Below are 24,821 nucleotides of genomic sequence, written 5' to 3'. Positions count from 1 at the left end.
CTAAAGTCGCTCTTACTACACCAGAGACAGGTCAGAACAAGAATATTGTCTGGGGATGCATTACATCTGTGTAGTACTTTATATTTGAAGGAGGATGTGTATGCGTCCTAACGGATTTAATCCTTGCGACAGCCTTATAAGGTAAGTGGTACTGCTCCCTTTTCATTGGTGTAAGGAGATGAAGCCTGAGAGATTAAGTTGTCCAGGACCACTGGGCTGTTAGGATGCTTGGGGTCAAGAACTTCTCTTCGGACGAAAGCCACCGATCTCCCAGTATACACAAATAGTTGTCACCTTACTGTGGACTACATTTAATATCCCAAAAGCAAAGTGTTGTGCATGTTAAACTGAATGAAGAGAAGAAAAGGAAAGATAACATTGCCTTCCCGGTGGCCAAAGAATAATAATTATATGACCGTACGCTCTGAATCCTGTTGCCACGTTTGTGGCTCTTTACCGGGCTCTTATTTCCAAACGTTCGTTGTGTTTAAACTCTGGTCGGCTCTTCGTGTTTTTGGACTTCAGCCTCTATAAAAATACCCTTTCATTTGGGGGTTGAGGGTGCTTTTCCCTAAAATTCATTGTTTTAGGTTGCAGCTATTCAAATTTTGATCTAAATTCTCGAAACTTTCAGTCTGATTTCAATAAAACCAAGTAACCAGGTTGTTCTCTCATTGCCATGCGAGAACTGTTTCGTCTTGGGTCTTAAATTTCCTTCTTTATTGTTCTTCTTGGACTGGATGGCTAAATGGGAGGAGGCTGGCAAAACACCATCGCTGCCCCTGGTAGTTTGACGAGCCCCCCTAGAACACATAGCTGGGTGGGAGCACCCTCCAGCCTCTCAGCACGCGGCTAGCCTTCACTGTCCGTGGAAGCGTGCCATCGATGAGTGAGCTCAGAACCCCAGCTCTTGTGCATCAGAATGTGCACCCAGAAGTTTTCTCTGTCTGCGGGAAGATTTGGTACCTTACAGAAGAGGGGTGGTATTGACACCCCCTTGTCGAACAAGCCTTTCTGAATCTATTACCTAGTAACGTAAATAACATTCCCTGAGGCAATAATGGGTAACAGGATTTTTTTTTAAGTTTTATTTTTAAGTAATCTCTACCACCTGGGTGTGGCTCAGTTGGTGGAGCCCCCGACTTCAGCTCAGGTCATGATCTCCTGGTTTGTGGGTTCAAGCCCCTCGTCAGGCTCTGTGCTGACAGCTCAGAGCCTGGAACTTGCTTCACATTCTGTGTCTCCCTCTCTCTCTCTGCCCCTCCCCCTCTTTTGCTCATTCTCTCTGTCTCTCTCCCTTCCCTCTCTCTCTCTCAAAAACAAATAAACTTTTTTTAAAAATTAAAAAAGAAAAGGGGCGCCTGGGTGGCTCAGTCGGTTAAGCGTCCGACTTCGGCTCAGGTCACGATCTCGCGGTCCGTGAGTTCGAGCCCCGCGTCAGGCTCTGTGCTGACTGCTCAGAGCCTGGAGCCTGTTTCCGATTCTGTGTCTCCCTCTCTCTCTGCCCCTCCTCCGTTCATGCTCTGTCTCTCTCTGTCTCAAAAATAAATAAATGTTAAAAAAAAAAAAAAAAAAAAGCTCCCAAGCTCTACCGACTGACCCAGCCCAGAGCCCCATGGGTGACAGGCATTGAGGCTTTGCAATCCTTGCCCCTCCCCTCTGTGAGGTATCTGCAGAATGTACCCTGGCTGGTTACACATTGAATGTTCAGAGATGGTCCCTCTGCTTCCTCTTTCAAGCTGTTGCAGCTATGGTGAGGGGAAAACAGTGGACAGTCTCCTTGCCCCTGTGTTTGCTGCACGGATTCTGACGCCAGCTGTCCCGCCTCACGCATACAAAAAAATTCAGGAGCACTCGCTTCCCTTTCAAATGCTGACAGCATATTTTGGGACTCCCTTCCCTTGTGTTTTGCTGTAAAATTCATACTCCAGTATGCTCCGAGCAGTGGAAGAAGTGAAGTACTTAAAAAGATAATGCACGCCCACCATTTGGGCAACACCAGAGAACTTTTTCTTTTGTACATACCTGGTGTATTGCTTCTCGTCGCATACCTCACATTTATGAAGCGCCTACTCTGGGCCAGAAATCGTGGCGAGCACTTCACGTGCGTTACGTTCTATAGTCCCCACCGCAGACCTGTGTGATAGGTACTAACATTCTGATTTTTACAGCAAACAAAACAAAAACCTTGCAAGGTAAAGAGAGTAAGTGGGCATACAGCAAGCAAGTGGCCTATGTTGTTCAACGGGTTGTTTTTTTTTTCTTTTTAATGTGTAAAAACCGTACAAGCCAACCTCCAATAGATCATTGCCGTAGCCTTTAGAATCCTAAATTAGAATTTTCAGAATCGGGCTTGCCAACCCCTATCAGTACCTTATACACATTAATATTTTGTGTCGGCAAGGGGTGGGGGGAAGAACCAAATATCTTAATGTTGTTTTCATGCATTTCAGATCTCTTACTATTTTCCTCCCAACTTCCTCTTCTGTGTGATTTAAACAAATAATAACAACAGACGAACTCTTAACGTTCCTGCCAAGACTGTACTTTTTAATGCCTTGGTCACTCTGCTTTCAGCTTAAAACTTCATTTGATTTTCTATATTCTAGGAAAGAGTGAAAAGTACAAAGTGGATGTACTTTATTTGAAATTACAAAAATATAGCAAAAAAAAAATTTGACGGCAACCAAAATTGGAAAGTATCTCCATGTCATGAATGAAGGAGCCTTTTCTCTTAATGCTATGAGGTCAAGCCCATTTTTAGAGAGAAGCTTGATTTTTTTTAGGTGGTAAAGATATTTTACTTTATTTTATTTTTTTTAATGTGTATTTATTTTTGAGACAACGAGAGAGACAGAGCACGAGCCAGGGAGGGGCAGAGAGAGAGGGAGACAGAGAATCCAAAACAGGCTCCAGGCTCCGAGCTGTCAGCACAGAGCCCGACTCAGGGCTTGAACCCACGAACCGTGAAATCGTGACCTGAGCCGAAGTCAGATGCTCAACCCACTGAGCCACCCAGGCATCCCTAAGATATTTTATTCTAATATAATTTCAACAAAATATTTTGCAATCCATTTAACATAAAAGGAATACATATTTACTGCACATCTACTTTGTTCTCAGAATTTAAGAAGAATATAAGCTCTACGTGATAAGAAACAGCTTCTGCCTAGAGAGCGTATAATTTAGTGGATGAGAGAAGATGAACACACTGATAAATTTGATTATACCCAAGGCAGAACTTATTAGGTGTTCTTCTTCTCCTTCCTTCCAGTTTTTTAGCAAGACCTAAAATTTGTTCTTTAAAATATGTTGGGGGGTGCCTGGGGGTTCAGCAGCTAAGCGTCCGACTCTTGATTTCAGCTCAGATCGTGATCTCGTGGTTTGTGAGATGAAGCCCCGTGTCAGGCTCTGTGTGGACAGTGCAGAGCCTGATTGGGATTCTCTCTCACCCTTTCTCTCTGCTCTTCCCCCCAAGCTGTGTGTGCACACACACACACATACTCTCTCTCTCTCTCTCTCTGTCTCTCTCTCAAAAGTAAACACACTTAAAATAAGATGAAATGAAATGAAAAATGAAATGACATGGCATGAAATAACATCGTAACTCTGTTCTCTTCGGAGAAGCTTGACTTTGAATTTCAGAGGTAGCCCAGTTTTGTGGTCAGAGATTAGACTCTGTTTTTCTTCTGTTGTATTATCTGATTACAACGATTTACTCTTAAACCCGGTTTGAAACGCTGACAGATGCTTCTGTGTTACCCGCTTTAAGGTGCGTCTTTGTGTCCCTCTCATACCAGAGTCATCAGAAGTGGGACCTTCCCTGGTGGTTCACACCACTGTCCCATTTGCAGTCACATACCTGGAGCACAGCACTGAGGATGTGCAGGAGCTAATCTACCAGCAGCTGGAAAGCATTTTGCCAGGTCTGCCTCAACCAGTTGTCACCAAATGCCAGAAATGGAGATATTCCCAGGTAATCAGAGAATCCAGGGGTATGGGCACAGTTTTCTTAATCAAACCGACTGGGTCAGCAGAACTGATGATGTTTTTTTCTCATCTTTGCCACTCTGCAGTAAAAAAAAAAAAAATGGACGATCTGATCTCTGGGGCAAATATTTGCTTGCCTCGTACATGGCTGTGAACTTCTACGGGTCTTTTTAGCCTGTTATTTCCCAATAAGCGATGCACGCAATTTCCCCTGGGCTTATGTTCAAAGACTAGCATCTCAAGACTTATACACCCTGAAAATACGGGGTTTCCTATTCAAGCAAGGCAGGTTGTTTATCAAAATGCAGCTGTTTCTCTGGGGTTTTTCTAAATCAGTACTGTGGTTATATAGAAACCACTTGAACCTCCCCAATTTTTTGCAATGTGTTAGATTAACCTTGTTAGTGTATTTCGCTACCACAATTTTCATTTTTGTTAAGTTCCCACTTTGGTTTTGACTGCCGCAAGCAGGGTTCTTTGGGGGACAAAGGTGAATACCTGTAGAATTCAGCTACGCAAGCTGTTTTTCAGGGTTTGATCAACCTGCTGATGACTCTACTGGCTCAGACTTCAAGCTCTTTACTCTAAGTAAATGTTGACTTTTGCGACAACCTCTGCATATTCCAACAGAAGTTTGTGAATATTTGTAGAAAAAAATCTTTTGATCTGTAAACTCAGTTGTAAAGCCATTGGGGATAGTGGAGTGAAGGTCAGAGGGAGAAAAGGAGCGGTGACGTGTCTTCCCCAAGATTTCTGAGCCTGTTGACTAACCAATTTATCCGCACTATTGGTTACCCAAAAGCAGTATTGTGGGAAATTGCAGCAGATTTTGTATATTTTAAAGGGCTATCCAAAATCAGAGGAAATGGTAAACTACTTCCTAAAATATGACAGCATGTCTGTGTGTTTACCCGTGTCATCTCAAGTTCAATTATACAGTGAACCTTTGGGGAAAATATTTGCTTAAACAGATCATGGTCACTTTAGAAGACTTTCCTCTTTCCTTCTAAAAAGCATTGAAAGATCCCAATAGCTAATGTCTTTAAGTGATACTTAATTCCATTTTAGGTTGACTTGAAAAAGAAGACAGGGGAATCATCTTGTCGGTATAATTTGAAGCTAGATACATTACACAGTCATTTGGCAATTTATAAATACTCCTTTAAAAGAAACAATAGTTTGCGAGTTTCTTCTTGTGATTTCTGCAAAATAATAAACTTAAAAGATGGGCTCAAACCACCTTATGTCTTCAAATTTAATGCATTAATAGAAATAGATTTGTCCTAACCACAAAATGACCTATTCAAAGTTGTGCAATATCACAAAATTTAATAAAAAATATCTGAACACAAAGTACATCCAAGCCGGAGCAATGATTTTTATTACAATTTGGATGTTCTCTCTTGAAATTGTCCCAGTGCGTTTACAGCTCTGTGTCATGAAATCTACATTGGCTGCAGGGTCTAAAAGGGAGTGAGCTGTTTCATTTAAACTTAGAAGCTTGCATTTTCTACTCTTCTCCTGTCTACCCTTCTCCTAGTAGCCTGAGGGTACAAAGCATAACATTGTCATTTGTGGCAGAAATCTTGCCCATATTGTGAAATAGACGATAGGTAGATAAGTAGGTAGGTAAGTAGATGGATGGATAGATAGATAGATAGATAGATAGATAGATAATCTCCCATACCACCTTAGAAAAAGGAATAGGAATGACAGGTCCAGAGATATAATAGGATTTAACTAGTTTTCAGTTATTGTTCCCAAGGGAACATTTCTCCAGTGCTTTTCAAAGGTCCGTCATAACCTTTGAAAGCTGACATCAATGTAAGCACCTGTTATTCCCTCACTGTCCCGGAACACCTGAGCTACCTTCAACAAGTTCATGGATGTATGTGCATGACTATGGTCTACCACGTGCATAAATGGAAGGGGAGGATTGTGTAGGGGCAGGGACAAAAAAGAAAGAGGAACAACCAACTTGTTTGGAAGTTCCCTTCATTTCTGAGCAGCAGTGTAGTCCCCATAATGGGGAGATCCCACCCCTATTTTCTTCCAGCCTGGATCCCACCCTGTTTCTTTTCTTCCTCTTCCTCTCCTGTTCCACCCCAAACATCTCCTATCCTTCACACTCTAGCCTCTTCCTTTTCTACCCCTTTCTGCCAAATGATAAAGCCCCTCAAACCCTCATTTTACAAAACCCTAGAGAGACCACAGGATGGGTGTCCCCTACACCAGGCAGCAGTGAGCGGTGTGGCTTCCCCATCCTAGACCCCTCGGGATTGGCTCTTTAGCTCCATTCATTTTATCTTTTCCCTTTTTTCTCTTTCTTTGTGTCCCTGCACTGCATCCTGCTACCCAGTGGCTGTGAAGGGGAGGGGCAAAGAGGGAAAGAGAGAGCAATGATGGGCACCCAGTGTGACAGCCCAGGAGCTGGGCCACTGCGAAATGTGATCCCATTTAGTATCGGGAGTAGTCTGATGAGGTGGCTAGTTTTAGCCCACTATAGCAATGAGAAAACCATGAAATGACCTCCCTAAGGTCCCATGACTAGTCATGACAAAGGTAGTCTTCCCAGCCTCTCCGTCCTTCCCTGCTCTTCACGGACCTTCTGTACCATAGGGCTGTGGCCACAAGCCTCCACAAGCTTAGTAGCTGGAAACGACATAAATTTATTACCTTAAGTTCTGGAGGTCAGAAGTTCAAGACCAGTTTTGAAGTGTGGGCAGGCTGTTTTTCTCTCTGTGGTCTCTAGGAGAGGATCCATTTTCTTGCCTGTTGCAGTTTTTGCAAGTTGCCCGCATTCCTTGGCTCGGAGCCCTTCCCGCACCTCCAGAGCCAGCAGCAGCCGGTCAAGTCCTTGTTGCGCGTCACTATGGCCCTCGCTTTTGCCCCTACTCTTCCTTTGACGACCTTGTGATTACTTTGGGCTCTCCTAGATAATCCAGGAAAATCTCCCCATCCGGGGTCCAAGTGATTACCAACGTTTATTCCAGCTGCAACCTTACTGCTCCCTCAGCATTCACAGAGGCTGGGGATTAGGATGCGGCCATCTTTGGTAGGGGCAGCATGATTTCTGTCTGCCACACCCTCTTTCCCCCAGACTCCCCTCGGTACGTTCCTTTAGGAGGCAGTACCTCCTAACCTCATCAAACCTCTGGGGAGAGCATCACCCTTTAGGGCTCAAGCCACTCCCAGGAAGTGGCTGCTCTCCCATGCCCAGGGCTGCCTCTAATGTGACTTGCCCACGGTGGCAGGGGGCAGTGAAAGATGTCTGCTCATTATTCATTTGGCTACTCATTTGCTCAATAAGCACTTAACAAATGCCCTCAGCGTGCCTGGGACTCTGCTCATAGAACCCTGCAGACGAGGATTTGCTGGTGGCCTCCTAAGACACGAAGTTGAATTTTTGGTCTTGAGTAAGAAAACGGTGCGTTCTTGTGGGCGCTGCTCTGCCGGGAGAAAAGAGGCGGATGAAGGAGGAAGGCGTGTGTGAAAGACTTGGGAGCCACTCGGTGCCTCCCATGTGGGTTCGAATAACACGCTGGAATAGGTGGTTTGAACAAACGTAGCGAAGCAATGGCAGGTTTTCCTGGTTCTTAGTCTTCCCGTTGGTGCTCTTTGCCGTCCATAATTGAACTGTTTATCCAGTTAGTATAGCTTGATGTCTAAGCTGGGATGCATTGTGTTAAGATTTCTGTAACTGGTGCGATTCATTAGCCCTTTCAGGAGGAGAGTAATAACTAAAAATGGCTTCCGGCATACCAGGATGGGACGTGGTAATCAGTTTGAGGACCCCGAAACTCACTCCTATTTGCTGTGCCTTCCTTTGTTCTGGGGCTCATCATGAAGCCTTTCTCAAACTACAGGAAATGTCTGATTTGCTTGTGAGTAACTCTGCTTTTCCCCACATTCTTTAGTCCCCCAAAATACCAGTGGCCCTTTCCCCCACTTTATTTGGCGCACCCATGGATTATGTACTTCAAAAAAAAACAAAGCAAAGCAAAACAAAACAAAACACTGAATGCGTTTTCAAATACCAAGGAAATCAATCAGAAGAGGAATTTAAGGGGAGGGGAAAGAGAAGAGGGAGGTGGTGAATGAATGAGTACATCGGTATCTTTGACAAAATACACGGATGCGTACGAGCCTCTTAAGCTTTTGCGGCACGATTATTAATAAGGTATCTTCTGTAGTTACATTTCTTTACGTGGCCCTTTGCCCTGAGATTATGCCTTCTCTCTCCCCAGTGGCAGTCCATTCATATTTTTTTAGAAGAAGCATGAGTTCTTTAAGAACCTGATAAAAGCTATGAGCGTGGAGGTTCCCATCATTTCAAAATATACACGTACACATGACCACAAAAATTGCATATAATTATGAGGATTTATAAGCAACCCAAGGTCCTCCCTCGAGTCCAGCATTAAGAGCACCTGCTATAAATGTTATACTAGTATGACCTGCATAAATCAAGAGCCCCTCATGGCCTGGTCTTTTGTTGCGCTCAAAGAAACACCATTCCGCAACCAAAAGAAATTTAAAATACGGGCATACCTTGTTTTATGGCACTTGGCTTTAGCGTGTCACAGATACTGTGTTATTTACAAATTTAAGATTTCTGGCAATGCTGGGTCAAGCAAATTTATCAGCACTGGTTGTTTGTTTGTTTGTTTGTTTGTTTCCCGATGAAATTTCCTCACTTCGCGTCTCTGTGTCACATTTTGGTAATTCTCACAATGTCTTCAACTTTTTCATTATTATTATATTTATTGTGGTGATCTGTGCTCAGTGGTTAGGACTCACTGAGAGCTTAGATGATGGTTAACATTTTGTACCAATAAAATGTGTTTAAATTAAGGTATGTACATTCTTAAAGACATGATGCTATTGCATAATTAACTGACTACAGTATGGTATAAACGTAACTTTCATACGCGTGAAAAACCAAAAAGTCATTTGACTTGCTTTATTGTGATACTCGCTTTATTGCGGCTTTATTTTTAGAGCCTGTGGCCTTAGCCACCACACAACACAGCCCATCTAAAAACAGGTATAGGGGCACCTGGGAGGCTCAGTCAGTTGAGCATCCAAATCTTGATCTTGGCTCAGGTCATGATTCAGCGGTTCATGAGTTCGAGCCCCGCATCGGGCTCTGTGCTGATAGCTCGGAGCCTGGAGCCTGCTTCGGATTCTATGTCTCCCTCCCCTGCTCATTCTCTCTTTCTGTCTCTCTCTGTCCCTCTCTGTCTCTCTCTCTCTTTCTGTCTCTCTCTCTTTCTGTCTCTGTCTGTCTCTCTCTCTTTCTCAAAAATAAGTAAACATCAAACAAAAACCTTTTCTTAATAAAATAGATGGTCAATTTTGACACTTTTCTTTAATGTTTTTATTCTATTTATGTAACTCAAGAAATATAGACACTTACATTTGTCTGTTTGAATGTGGCTGGTAAGCTGATTCTAAAAACATTTTAGAAAAAGCTGGTACACCTCAAAGACGTTGGCCAGTGCGCTGTCACAGATTTAAACATACAGCCTTCTAGGATAGGTACTTTGAAAAAGAAATAATCATTGTACAGTAATCAAGTACATCCCGTGTGTTGCTTTGTAGTTTATTTCCACGATGAAATCATGCTCTATCGCTCATCCTGTCCCTGGTCCTGTGATTTTTCCCCCATATCTGTGCTTTATAATTTCTGGATTTTTAACGAGGCGATTATGATCTTGGACCTTGGAGTCAGACAGATTTAGGTTCAAAGCTGGGCGCCTGGTGTGCTCTGAGTGAGCTAGACTTGATGCTCGGAGCCCCAGGGCCTGTGTGTGAATGGTGACATCTGAACCTACCCCACAGCGGTTGTCGTTGGGACGAAAGGAGACAACACAGTAGAAAACGTTTACTGCAGATGCCAGGACAAAGCAAGTTCTGAGTAGGTTTTACTACACAGCGATGGCAAGAGGAAGAAGGGAAGGAGTGGGGTCATTTCTTACTAGCTTAGCTCGTGCGTCCCTTGTTTTTTTTCCTTGACTCCCTCTCTTCGTGGCCACATGCTGTCCTCCTTTTTCACTTCTCTTACTGTCTTTTCTGTTTCTCTCTTTTCTGCACTCTCCACTTCAGTTACGCAAATAGCTGTGGACAGGCATGTTTCTGAAGGACTGAGTCAATGCCAGGGGCTGTGACGGTCACACCATAAGGACTGTTCAATGACATCAGAGCAAGGTGAGACCAAAGAGGTGGATGTCTATGGATGCAAGGAACTCTTTGTCAATTAGTTGTTTGGTTTTTTTTTAAGTTTATGGATTTTTCAGCTTCTTGCCATTTGTTCCCAGACGAACTTGCACATTTTTTAGAGTTTGGTCGTTTAGCACACTTATGCCATGAGTCAACATTTCCTGGAGTGAAATTACGGCCACAAGAGCACTCTTGCCGAGGTGCCGTAAGTTTACGGTAACATGCGGAGAGCCCAAACAGGCCCTCCGGGATCAGTGGACTATGGCATGACCCAATCCGTCAACAGCTAGTCATGTAACAGGTGTCAGTCCTAAGCATTCCATTGAGTCATCTCCCACCTCTTTGTCACTGGCCCCTAACTAATGAGTTGCTTCAGTTTATTAGGAGGTAGCTGCATACAGGTGAGATCATTGGCTGAGAAATTCTGGTCATTGAATTAGGGATGTACAGTCACAGTTTAATTGAAGTTTATATGAGCAGAGATTTCCCCTCTTCACAAAATTCCATATTCTGTGAGCTATTAAATGTTTTAACACATGCATTTAATTAAATCATTTTTTCTTAAGTACTCATGAGACTAATCCTGCCTGTATTCAGTGTGACGCTTTTTCAGAAGAACTAATTATTTTGAGCAGCACTGCTTTATAGAAAGCTTTTTAAAGCAGTCTGTGTCCAAATGCTGTGTATATTCATCTGCAGTCAGTATTACTACTTAAAACTTGATGGCAGATGTTATTTATGGGTGTGGATACCCTGAGAGAAATAGACCCTATTCCAGCACATTTCCATAAAGGGTAAGTCTCCTTGGTCTTTAGGATAGACATCAGTATTATGCTATACAAACAGCAAACAAAAGCTTTGCTGACATACGCTATTTATATCCACATTAGAAACTAATGATGTACATTTGGGGTGCCTGGGTGGCTCAGTTGGTTAGGCGTCTGACTTCAGCTCAGGTCGTGATCTCAAGTCCGTGAGTTCAGGCCCCGCATTGGGCTCTGTGCTGACGGCTCAGAGCCTGGAGCCTGCTTCAGGTTCTGTGTCTCCCTCTCTCTCTGCCCCACCCCTGCTCATGCTCTGTCTCTCTCTGTCTCAAAAATAAATAAAAACATTAAAAAAATTTTTTTAGGGGCGCCTGGGTGGCTCAGTCGGTTGAGCATCCGACTTCAGCTCAGGTTACGATCTCGTGGTTCACGAGTTCGAGTCCCGCGTCGGGCTCTGGGCTGACGGCTCAGAGCCTGGAGCCCGCTCCGGATTCTGTGTCTCCCTCTCTCTCTGCCCCTCCCCCGCTCATGCTCTGTCTCTCTCTCCCTCTCTGTCAAAAATAAATAAAACATTAAGAAAAGATTTTTTTTAATTTTTTTAAAGAAATTAATGATGTACATTCATGTTTCCATTTCACACACATATATTGAGCTCCTACTCTAAATCAGACATCATACACCTTTCTGAAGACTCAAGGACAGCTCCCTTCCTTCAAGGAGCTTCCTATATAATCAGGAAAACTGACCAAGAAGCAGATAACCATGATATAGCACAATTTGCTGAAAGAAAGGTGTGTATAATAATCTCTTGAATGCAGAGCGGTTTGAGGTGAGAGTGGTAATTCGTAGTTTCCTAAGAGAAGATGTGTCTTGAGCTGACTCCTACAAAATGAAGTCAAACAGGCAGAGGGAATGACGTTAGCATGATATTCTAGCAAGACATGCACTTTCCCAGAGGCAGGAGAGTGAAAGGTGCACTCGTTGTTTGTACCTTGGTCTTTGCCATCATCTTTTATAGCATTTTTAGAAACGTGACAGTGCACATCATCGTTTTGTTACACTATGTATGTGTGTGTGTGTGTGTGTATTCATTATATATTCTATATATATTCATTCTCTGTGTGTGTGTCTCAAAAAAGTCGTTTATTCATCCCCTACCCCACTCTGTGTAGCTCATCGCGCTTTGTACTTAACTCGCTCAGTCTCCATCCACCCTGTGGAGAATCTGCTTCTCCATTGCACAGACGACGTGGGGAAATAGAGGCTCAGTCCCTCGTGTGAGGCTCTTCCCCTGGGAAGTGGCCAAACTGGGATTCAAACACAGGCATTCAGACACCTCACTCGACTGCCAGTAATTGCTTGAGCTCTGGCTTTCCCCCAATTATGACACATTCTTCTGTCATCGTTCTTGCGCTGCTGTCAGCTACAAATAATAGTTAACGTTTTTGCTCTGGTTTTAGAAAACGCTTTTATACTTCTTTTCATTTGATCCTCATGACAATTCTGACAGATCAGGAAGTAAATATTACTCTCTTTGCTTTAAATGAAGAAACTGAGGCTCATGGCGCATGGTTTTGCCTAACGTGATGCCACCAAGAAGTCGAAAAATAGAAACTGGAACATCTCATTTTAGACTCGAAAACCCATGACTCGCACTGTGTGCAGAAAGGAACCAAACACGGATCATAGACCATAAAACCTTCAACTATAAAACTTCTAGATGAAAACATAGGAGGAAATCTTTATGACCTTGGTTTTGGCAAGCATGTCCTCAATGAGACACAAAAAGCAGAAACCATAAAATAATAAATTGATAAATTGGGCTTGATGAAAATTTAAAACGGTGTCTTTGAAAGACACTGGTAAGAAAATGAAGTGACGAGACACAGACTTGGAGAAAAAACATACGTGGGATAAAAGACTGGTATCCAGAATATATGAAGAACTGTCACAAATCAGTAATAAGAAAACAAATGACCCGGTTATTTAAAAATGGACAAAAGATTTGAAAGAGCACTTCACTAAAGAAGAGATAGAAATATAGCCATGGACATGTAACAGTTCTACAATGGAAACTATAAAACATTGCTGAAAGAAATGAAAGACTTAAATATGGGAAAATACACTGTGTGTTCATCGATTGGGAGACTTACTTATTTTTTTAAGTAAACTCTGTGTCCCTCGTGGGGCTCAAACTCGTGATCTCAAGATCAAGGGTCGCATGCTCTATCAATTGAGCCAGCCAGGTGCCCCAGGAGACTTAATATTTTTAAGATGGCAATATTACCCAAAGCAATCTACAGATTTATTGTAATTGCTATCGAACTCCCGCTGGCTTTTTCAGAAATACCCCAAAATTTGTATGGAGTTGCAAGTGACCCCAAATAGCCAAAACAATCTCAAAAAAAGAAAGCTAGAAGACTCATACCTTCTGATTCCCAAACTTACTACGAAGCTACCCTAATCCAAACAATGTGGTAATGGCATAAGAATAGACATATAGATTAATGGAATAGAACCACGACTCTGGAAATGAATGCACACCTATGATCAATTGATTTCTGATAAGTTTCCAAAAACATTCAATGGAAAACAACAGTCTACACTGTGGTGGGACAACTGGATATCCACATACAAAAGAACGAAGCTGGACCCTGAACTCACACCGCACGCAAAAATTCACCCACGTGGATTAAAAACCTAACTGTACAAGCTAAAACCATAAAAATCTTAGAAGAAAACGTAAGGGTAAATATTCACCCTTGGCAATGGTTTCTTAGACATAACATCGAAAGCATAAGCAAGAGAAAAAGTAAATAACATGGACTTCCTCAAAATGTCACAACTTGTGTGCATCCGAGAATTATCAAGAAAGCAAAAAGATAACCCATAGAATGGGAGAAAATATTTGTGAATCATTTATATGATAAGGGTCTACAATCCAGAATGCATAAAGAACTCTTATAAAAACTCAACTGCAAACCATCAAGCAATCAATTTTAAAATGGGTCAAGGACTTGAGTAGACCTTTCTCCAAAGAAGAGATACAAGTGGTCAGCCAGCCCGTGAAAAGATGCCCAATGTCCTTAGTCATTAGGGAAATGCACGTTAAAACTGTAATGAGATACCGTTCCCACCCACTAGGATGACTGTAATTTGAAAAAAAGCAAAGAAAAAGGAAAAGAACAAATGCTGGTAAGGATGTGGATAAACTGGAATGCTCCTGCCTTCCTGGCTAGAATATAAAATGGTTTGGACACTAGAACACGGTTTGGCAGTCCCTCAATAAATTGTACGTAGAATTGCAATATGACCAAACTATTTTCCTCCCGTATACCCAAAAGAATTGAAAACGTGTGTTCAAACAAAACCGTATACACAAACAACTTATAGCACTGTTCACGATAAAGATGGAGACAGCACGGATATCCATCACGGACACGAATGAATAAACAAAATATGGCATGTCCGTAAGATGGACTATTATTCAGCCATGAAAAGCAATGAATATACCTCAATTTAAAAAAAATCACTTGTTAGGTGGGAAATACGTCTTCAACATATTTCTAAGAAGAAGACCTATGGGAAATTATACCGAAATATACATATTAAACATTTGAAGGACAAAAAAAGGCAATGAGACACTGATAGATGCTACAACGTGGACGAATGTTGAAACCATCATGCTAAGTGAAAGAAACCAGCAGACACAAAGGCTACATCTTGAATGATTCCATTTATATGAAATGTCTCGAATAGGCAAACCCATAGAGACAGAAAGCAGATAAGTGTTTGCCAGTGGCTATTATGGATAGTCACAAAAAAGAAGAGATTGGATGGCAAGTAAGCACACAAAAAAATGCTGAACATCACCGGTCATCAGGGAAATGTAAATTACAACCCCCATGAGATGCCATGGAACACCCAGTAGAGTGGCTCAAATCAGAAACTCTGAAGGTACCGGGCACTGGCAAGGATGTCAATGGAATCCTCACGTGTCACTGCGGGAATGTGGAATGGCCCCAACCCCTTTGGAAAAGAGTTTCCCAGTTTCCTACGAAGTTAAATATACACTTACCATCTGACCCAAGGACCCCACCCTTCAGGATTTATCCAAGAGAAATGAAGGCATGCATCCACATAAAAACTTATTTGCAAATGCTCATAGCAGCTTTATTAATAATTGCCAAAAAACACAAAAAACCCTGGAAATAACCCAAGTATTAACCACCTGGTAAACGGGCAAAAGGTTGCACATCCGTAAATGAAAAAATACTCAGTAATAAAATGAAGCAAGCTACTACTAGCTACAATAGCATGAGTGAATCTCAGAAGCATTATCTTAGCAAAAGAAGCCATGCTCAAAGGCTGTCTATTGTATCATTCTACCTGTATGGCTTCCTGGAATAGGCAAAATTGTAGGGACAGAAAACTGATCAATGGTTGCCAGGGGCTATGATTGGGAGAAGGGAATGAACTACAAAGGGGCACAAGGGAAATGTGGGGGGCGGGGGGTGGGGGGGGCGGGTGACAGAAAGGTTCTTTATATTATATTTGTGGTAGTTAACACGACTGTGTATACTGTTGAGATTTATAGAACAGTGAGCATAAAAAGGGTGAATTTCACTGCATATAAATCACACCCAATTAAGCTGGTTTTTAAAACCCCTTGTTTTTTTATCCTCCATTATTGTCTCTCTGAGGAGCACAAGTGTTGATTCTTTTAATTTCACAGTATTAACAGTAGAAAGGAGGTGGTTTCTGGATCCGAAGATCAAAATGGCGGCAATCTTTTGGCCAAAATTCTCGCAGCGCAAACAAAAAGCTGTTGGGTCCGTTCAGCACGAGTGAGGATCAGAAAGAAATAATGGCCATTCTTCTGGGTCCTCAGGAAGAGGACGGGAAATGGAGTGGGAGAAGGGACAAGGATTGAACTGGTGGGGAATTGAACAGCTGTTAAATGGGGGAGAAGTAGTGATTCGGCTCACTTGAGTAGGAAGGATGATTTTAGATTTATGTCCAGACGCACAAATCGAAAGCACGTTTGGCCCTCTGCATCCCAGGATCCCAAGCAATCGGATCCTTTGAGACACTGTGGTGCAACATTTCTATTTAGGCAAAAACAAAAAGGATCCCCATCTGGTAGATCACCTCATGGCTAGGAAGTGGGGTCTGTGCCCTCAGCCCCCTCCGCAGGCTCGGTAACTGCTAGGAACACGACACATGTTTGAAGAGTTAATGCATGCATATACGAAAACTTGCTGAAGGGCAGGACAATTTTCTATTAAATTAAAAACTCTAAAGGGGACTGTAATGCGACTGTTGTTTTGTCTGTTATTACTGCAACAGCTCTAGAGAAAACAGTATCTCATTCTTTATTGTGTACTTGTGAACAACTCCTCATCGAAACAGACCGCTCCGGTGATTCCTGGACTTTGAAAGGTAGAATAGATCTACACGGATTTAATGTGGACTTCAGGAATTGAATATACAATTTCAGCAAAGTCCGTCCTTCGCAGTTGAAGCCCCCACTAAAGCTGCCGCGTGGATCATATAATTGATTTGTGGCACTTTCTGCCTGCATCTAGCCCATGGTTTATTAAAATAGAATAGACAAATACCAATAAAGTGAAAAGCTCCACTGAGAATTGGCCAAACCACATCACTTTCTTCCCATATAGGGTATTCCAACCAATAGTCATTTTACAGCGGCTCTCTGTAGTACCAGATACGCAGCCCCGCAGCCAGGAGCCCACAACACAGGCAAACTTTCCCCTAAAGCACGACAAAGAAACGGGCTTATGAAATCACCATTAAATATAATAGAACACCGGAGAGACGAATAGAACGGGAGCAAGATGAGATAATGAACATAACCCGTAAGAACCAATTAGAAATGTACCATCTCTGCGGGAAAGCACCCGTGTGTTGATAAAGCTCTTTACGAATATTAAGTACTGTAACTAAGATAACATAGGACTGAGAGCCTCAAAAATCAGTGGCCAAAAGGAGGGCAATCTTTTTTAAGGAAATATATCTAAAAATAGACTAAGCGGGATAATCGGCACTCCAATTTATCATGATTATCCCAGTTCTCAGTATCACTTATCTTCAATAATATGCAACGTATGGTTAAGAAATAACCCATATCATCACTTTTCTTAATAATACAGCAAATATATTCCATATGTGTATGATTTCTGGCTGCGCCACAAAAATCTGAGCACAGAGAGTTGACTGTTCTATGAGAGAATTTTTTTTTAACATAGACATAGATTGGCTAGGTCACCCAGAAGAATTGGTTTCTTTTCTCCCTGACACCTATAGCTTTCTAGAATGTATTCACTGTGTCCCAGGAAAGAAAATTATATAAAGGATTATTTAGTAACTATGTCTGCACAGGCTCACTGCAGCTTTGACATTAAACTGGAAATATCATGGACCATGTCACTAGGGTCTCCATTTTTAAAAATAAAGGCAGGGGTACCTGGGTGGCTCAGCTGGTTAAGCGTCCAACTCTTTGGCTCAGGTTGTGGGATCGAGCCCCGCGTTGCGCTCCTCGCTGATGTGGATCCTGCTTAAGATTCTCTGTCACCCTCTTCCCTCTCACCTGCTCATGCTCTCTCTCTCTCTCTCTCTCTGTCAAAATAAATAAACATTAAAAAAAGTAAAGACAAACATCTGTAGATCCTATCACACACATATGCATATTCATACGTACACGCTCATCTAGTGATATCTTACACATTTCACAGGGTGTCGTTAACAGTAAGTAGCATTTTATAAGGTGAGGCTGAATTGTCTGGGTGGGAAGCCACCTTCATTCGCTCTTTGAAGTTCAGGCTGATTCAGATATTCTTGGTGACTTTGCCTGGTCCCTACAAAAGGCGAGCCAGACAGAGGCAGAGAATTCCGCTTTCGGGCCATCAGAACAGGGAGTCTGGGGCCCGAAGGGCTGTCTCCTGGACAGTTCAAGTGCTAAAGAACTGAATGACAACTGGCAGGCGTTAAGTGTTATAGAAGAGAAGGAAGTAAATAGCATGATAACTCAGAAGGTAAAGGAAAATTTAGAGACTGAAAAACCAAAGGAAATTATTTTCATAGAGAGAAAAAAAGTTCCTCCATGTTTAAAGACCTTTTGCATTCTGAGACTTTAAAACCTTCGTAAGTTCTAATTAGTTTTTTTGTTGGCCCACATGCACACGTCCTTTGAGCAAACATTTATTCAACAGCAGCCGCGTTCAGCGGAGTCAGAGATGCTGGGAATACAAAAATGAATAAAACAACCTTGGTAGCTCGCGATTTCTGAGGACACACAAGGCTTTTCAGTAACAAATATCTCTTACCAAACTGCATTTTGGTGAGTTAAGTGTAGAAGAATCAGCAACATTTTATTGTATTTCCGTTAGTCCCCAAAGGGACTTTTATAAAATAAAAGCATAGAAACATTACATTTTTAATTTAGCCAGCGGAACACATTTTTTTTACTCAAGAAAGAACCGATGCTCAGAGGTTGATAATATTTTTCACAACTGACCCAACAATGAGGTCTCATCCTGCTCTGAGGCCCTGGGCTGGATCCTCATTTATAAATATGTAAACAGACGTTTCCACTAACATCAGCACAGTCCCTCGTCTCTCTTCATTTGTTTACATTTCTCCCTGTTTTTTGTAAACAGGCATATGATAGATGCTTAAAATCAGTGCCTTGAGAATATGGTAGGAATGGGGAGATGTATACATAGAATCGACACAAACAACATTTTCTCTCTAGGGTCATAGAGTGTGAAGGCAGACATTTATTCTACGTTTGATTAAGTCTTTCCCCATCCCTATTTTTCTCTGCAGCCCTGTGTTTACTACCCGAGTGTTCAGCCACAGGTGAACAGAGGAAGAACGTGTTACCCTAGATTCTAGTTCTGTTTAGATTAATATTTGGCTGCAGGAGGGGCCTCGCAAGTTTCTGGGAAATGAGTCGTACACGAGATTTTATTCCATTTTTTAAAAATTGCTCATCCACTCACCAAGTCCAAACCAAAGGTTATGCAGTGTTACCTGAGATTCCTGGTGGTTTTCCAAAGCCTCCCCTCTGCCCTTCCCCTCATGCACCCCGGCTTTATGGAAAACAGTCCAAGGGTTTTTATTTCATGGACTGGTAAAATCCCTCTAGATGTCTTGGGAACCAGTATAATATTGCTATCTTTGTGTTCTGCCCTTAAGAATTTGAGAAGCACAAACACAGCCTCCAGAATTTAATGGAAGGGATAACCAAAAGAAAAAAAAAAATAGTAAAGATGTAACCTCATACCCGATTTATAAATAGAATACATTCGGCTCCATGAAAAAGCTCGTAATTCTCCTTATTTTTTCTCTTCTTGCCATAGATTGACTTTTGGGAACCGCTACCTTTGAGCTTTGCATCGGGGCTATAAAAGAATAAGTTAACCAAATATTCCATTTCTGCTGTTTATGTACCATGGCATGGGTTCAGGTTTACGCTGGCGGCCGAGGAGAGGAAGTGAGGAAATGTATGAATCAGCCCCACTGCATCTCAGCCTTCCTTGCCGTTCTTATTGCCAGTGTGGTCAGTACCCCCCACACACAATGGTCTGGGGAAATGCCCGCAAAAGGAGATGTTCACTCAGAGTTTGCCCCAACCAAGTTAGTGTGCATCCAGGAGACAATCAGGTTTCCCTGGACTCCGGGGACAATCGGAGGAAAGAGACACCCTCAGACACTGAAATTGATACAAATCAATTTAAATATTCAGTGTGGCTATCGAAAGTGCAAGTGATGCCTCAGACATCTCCATTTGTCCAGACTCAGGCATCCCACGTCCAATGAACGTGACCCTCCGGAACGTAATGTAACACAAGAGAGTCATAAAATTGCTCAGTCTTTTGTAACACCTGGGTTTTTTTTTTTAATGTGAATTATTTCAAATGCAATTGAGAAATAGGAAATTAGGGTCATAGGGGGATCGTATTGGTGTCGTACGTGTTTATGTTTTCAAGTGACCGGGGTAAGTTTTCTCACAAGCAGAGATGAAGCTTTGGCAAATAGGAAAATCTAAGAAAAAAAAACTTGAAAAATCTCCGGAGGTGCCTTTCTATAGGGCAAACGGTGGTTGTCACAGTGGCCTTGACAACTGTTGGGGTTCCTGCCATGGTCAACTCTCTGGGGAAATTGTTAAGTGCTAATGAAGAATTCACAAAGATGTCTCCCCTTTAGTGAGATGACGCCTTGATGAAGGCTCCCTCCTCGATATTTTAAATTTAGATCAAAATGGTCTCTTTTCGGAGCAACTGTCCCCCGGGACCCACATCTTGAAGGAGGAAGCAGAGTTCAGGCTGCAAAGGTATCACCAGACGCAGAGGCTAGGAGAACACTCCTTGTGCTGGTCACTTTACTAGGACGGGTATTGTTTTTGTGAGTGCTTGGGTCAGGGTTCTCGCAGTTTTGGAAGATCTGTTCCAACTCTGCTTTTCCCACAAGCCCTGATACTTGTGATGCACAGATTTGCAGCATGCAGCTGTAGCCAAAATGCGTGCCTTGTATCTTCACCCGGCAGTCAAAGCCCCGGTGTGACCCGTGGAGGGATGACGGTGTGGAGGGAGGTTAAGAACCAAGGGCTGTAGATGATGATTAGAAGATTATTAGAAAAAATTAGAATTGGGCCCTTGGCATCGTCCAGAGGAAATAGCTCCTGATGTGCTCCTAATTCTTGGCGTTGAAACATGTCTGGTTTAGACAAAGGCGATGCGTCAGACTATCCCGGCTTAACGAGAAAAGAGAAAACAAACAAACAAAAAAAGCGAAGAATATTTAATTCACTTATTTCTAATTCCGTGTTTGCAGTCTTCTAACCCAGGATGGGTTTACAGGATTCCCCCTCCAGTGCCAACTCCGACGGACTAGTCGTGGCTGCCTGAAGCAATGAGGTGGGAAGGATGCTGTGGCCACTTCTGGGCTCAGCGGGAGAGAACGCCACAATCAATTAGTGATGGCTGCCAGAAGTTGGCTCGCGGGGTCACGCCGATCATCTAGGACACGGTTGAGGAGATTTGCCCGCCCGGTCCTGGAATCGGTCCATTTACCTGCGTGAAGGAGCAAGTCGATTCTCTGCTCACCGGTCTGTCTCTGTCAGTTTCACTTGAGCCTGCGCCTTTTCTTGGGGTTTGGCATTGCTCTAAACCAGCAATGCTGAAGACCCCAGTGTCTGGACCCCCAGACGCCGTTACCAGGAAAGGCCCTGCTTAAAGAATCCTGTTTTTCATTATCGTTAGACTTGCCATGCATTTACTCACATTAAGTACTCACCAAACTTCTCCCCTTTCCCCATTTTGTATTTGCCATTATTTCACCCATTGTGAGATGCCACCAAGTCGGTATGCATCAGGACACATCAGGAGGTTGTTTTCACACGAACTTGGCGATTTCGGGTGGTGTAACGCGGGACCTCCCTCCACAGCAGCCCCTTGATATTTTAACGAGCAGGTTACCTGAGGACCATTTGAGAAAAGCATACGAGTCGTGGTGGCTCTCACCCTCGGAAGACCTCTCCTTCCCACCAAAGAGAAAGTGCATGGTTCAGAACTTGCGAGACAGGTATCAGTGGCTCCCAGAAAATGCGAGCATGGGGGCACCTGGGTGGCTCAGTCGGTTAAGCGTCCGACTTCAGCTCAGGTCACGATCTCGCAGTCCGTGAGTCTGAGCCCCGCGTCGGGCTCTGTGCTGACAGCTCAGAGCCTGGAGCCTGTTTCAGATGCTGTGTCTCCCTCTCTCTCTGACCCTCCCCCATTCATGCTCTGTCTCTCTCTGTCTCAAAAATAAACATTAAAAAAAATAATAACAAATTAAAAAAATAAATAAATAAAACACTTTACTTAAAAAAAAAAAAGAAAGAAAATGCGAGCACGAACAATTCGGTGGGTCACCCATGTAAGAAATGTCACGTCACCCACGCTCTAGGAGGCACAGGGGGCGGACGATGTGGGGAAGACCGTGGATGTGGACAACTCTGAGTTAAAGAGCAGAGGGGTCACACTCTATATGTGAAGACGTTTTTGGAAAGGCCGAGCCTGTGTTCCCCTCTTATTTCCTTTCTATCTCGGCATAAGATCTACTTGTAGATAAGTCTAAAAGAGCCTTTCTAGTAAGTGTAAAGCTTGGTGTCATGTTGCCACCATTTTCCGTCTCACTGGTACATAAAATATTGGTGCCTCATCCAATCGACGGTGCCTTAGATTCAATGAAAGGCGGTATAATTTGCATTCGTGACAAGTGAGGAAATGCAGTGTTAAGAGCCTGATTGTTTAAACGTTGCCCTCACTTTCTTATCAGGTTGGTTGCACACCTAAGATTAGACTCTGTGAGACCTCAGTTCTTGCCCAGCTCCGCATGGATATCACTTAGTGCCGTATTTCAGAAAGGTGGGCAACCAAATCTTGGGCTGGACAGTCCACTAGAATGAATCAACTTAAAATATAGCCATGCTCTCGGCCAAACAGCAAGATTGTTCTGTTTGGGTAGATGTCTGACAGCCCGAGGACAGTCTTTTGCTGTCAGCTTAGGTGTGGAAGGAAGAATGTGCATAGTCATGTGTGTACTGGAATTTTTTATTTTTTTTTTTGCTAATTATCACCTTTGCTTTGTTGCTAATCGCCATTTTGGATTTTTCTTTATGTTTATTTATTTTGGGGAAACAGAGAGAGAGACAGAGCGTGAGCAGGGGAGTGGCAAAGAGAAAGGGAAACGCAGAATCCTAAGCAGGCTCCAGGCTCTGAGCTGCCAGCATAGAGCCCGACGTGGGGCTCGAACCCGTTGAACCATGAAATCATGACCTGAGCCGAAGTCAGATGCTTACCCAACTGACCCCCCACATGCCCCAGTAATCGCCATTTTGAAGTCGCCGTTAGCCTTCTTGTCTGTGCCTCTCTTTTCATCTTTAATGAAAACACTTTTTGTGTATATCATTATAGCTAATAAGCATGGTACGAAGAAACAGGTTAAACTGTATAAAAATGGACAACATTTAGCATTCCTGACCTACAGAATCAGCAGCTTTGTGTGATTCCACTTAATACATGACACACAAGATGTTCACATAAAGCAGCTCACAGCCCGAGACGCGAGGAGAGGACAGCCCTTCATTCATCATTATTGAGAACATTCTAAATACAGTATCTCTTCCATTTGAGCTGCTCCCAGCCCTGTGGGAGCCTCTGAATAACACTTTTTATGTAGATGGTTCCCTGCGAAGACCTTCATTTGATCAACTGTGTGTACAATATTGTCTTTTTTTAAAACTCAATAAACATTTATTGCACACTTAATAGGGGCTAGGCACCGTTCCCAGACTTGGATACAAGGATTAGTGCATCCCAAGCCCTGCTCTTAGAAGCGCGCAATCTAGAGGAGAGACAAGACCGGACGTAATTACAGTGCAAACTAACAAGTAACATCATAGATTAAAAACAACACCCTGAAAAGATACTTAGCCTGCCTCTCAGGGCACCAAGACCTCAGAGCAGGCGACATTTGTGTTAGTTCTTGAGGGATGAGCAATTTTCTTGGCAGGGAAGAAAGGAACTGCAACGTCACTGCGTGGGATGGCTCGTTCAAAGTCACAGAAACATGACAAGGAAGGGCGTTTCTGCAGAAGGTCAGGGCGAATGTAGACAGGACACATGGCGAAGGTGAGAGGCAGGACAAGAGAGGAGGCTTGAACGGAGGGAAGACATGGTCATGGAAGGACTTCCACGGGGAGCCAACGAGTTTCCGTTTTGTGCCGCAGGTGGAGAGAGGCGTAAAACACATTTGCAGGGGCTAAGACAGCTTAGAAATAAAACTCCTTTTTCTGCTTCGAATTTATATGTCTGGTCCAGTCATCACCGAAGCATATAGAAGCGTTGCGTTAGCGACCCAGAGCGTCAGCTGATACAGCAGGACTTTTTTCTGACCCTCCCTGACCCTCCAGACATAACCTGGATTTCCAAGGGGGCAGTTCAGCCCTGCCACCTGTCCGAAACATAGCCATTGAGCTGTGGTTCCTCACTGTGGCTGGAGGCGCAGTGACAGCCTGTGGCTTTGGCCACTGCGTGCCCCTCCAGCGAGGGGCCATCTACATCACTCAGGGGAAAGAACTTGCGAGCACACGCTTCGTGTTTCCGTACTTTCCTCGTTGGGTGATTGCAAAATGGACGGTCGCACCTCAACGCAGGGAGACTGATTTCCTCCAAACTGCAGACCGGCTCGTGGGTGGCCGGGTCTTCCAGCCACGTGATCTGCCATCTGGCATTTGCCACTCAAAATGCCACTCATCAAATAGAATTCCGTTATACATAGACACACACACGTATGTATATATGAATACATATGAAGGGGCTATCCCATTTATGTGAATTTTCTAGGTGCATTAAGCTAAGAGGCTGTCACATTTTTTGTTTTGTTTTAAAAATTATACATACATACGTGCATGCATTCCTTTGACGTGTGCATACGTACGCATGTATATGGATGAGTTGTCCCATTTATGTGAGTTTTCCAGATGCGTAAAACTGTCAGTGACTATCACACATTTGTGTTTGTTTCATTTAAATTTTTTTTTCAACGTTTATTCATTTATTTTTGGGACAGAGAGAGACAGAGCATGAACGGGGGAGGGGCAGAGAGAGAGGGAGACACAGAATCGGAAACAGGCTCCAGGCTCTGAGCCATCAGCCCAGAGCCCGACGCGGGGCTCGAACTCACGGACCGCGAGATCGTGACCTGGCTGAAGTCGGACGCTTAACCGACTGCGCCACCCAGGCGCCCCATGTGTTTGTTTCATTTAAATCGCGTCTT

General features: G+C 43.2%; 1 protein-coding gene across 14 annotated transcripts in view; it reads left to right on the top strand.

Annotated features, from left to right (window-relative positions):
- The window catches only part of RNLS (renalase, FAD dependent amine oxidase), a 362,006-nt gene that overhangs the window by 233,865 nt on the left and 103,320 nt on the right, over positions 1 to 24,821 (top strand). For 6 of the 14 annotated variants that reach the window (XM_045439459.1, XM_045439455.1, XM_045439451.1 and 3 more), the window contains one exon: positions 3,801 to 3,976. The exons of 1 other annotated variant lie outside the window; for it this stretch is intronic. In XM_045439459.1, coding sequence (XP_045295415.1) covers positions 3,801 to 3,976 — 176 coding nt within the window. 7 more of the 14 variants (XM_045439461.1, XM_045439450.1, XM_045439457.1 and 4 more) reach the window with 4 other exon arrangements.

Source organism: Leopardus geoffroyi, chromosome D2 (assembly GCF_018350155.1).
Source record: "Leopardus geoffroyi isolate Oge1 chromosome D2, O.geoffroyi_Oge1_pat1.0, whole genome shotgun sequence".
NCBI lineage: Eukaryota > Metazoa > Chordata > Mammalia > Carnivora > Felidae > Leopardus > Leopardus geoffroyi.
This window is presented reverse-complemented; position numbering and strand designations above follow the sequence as displayed.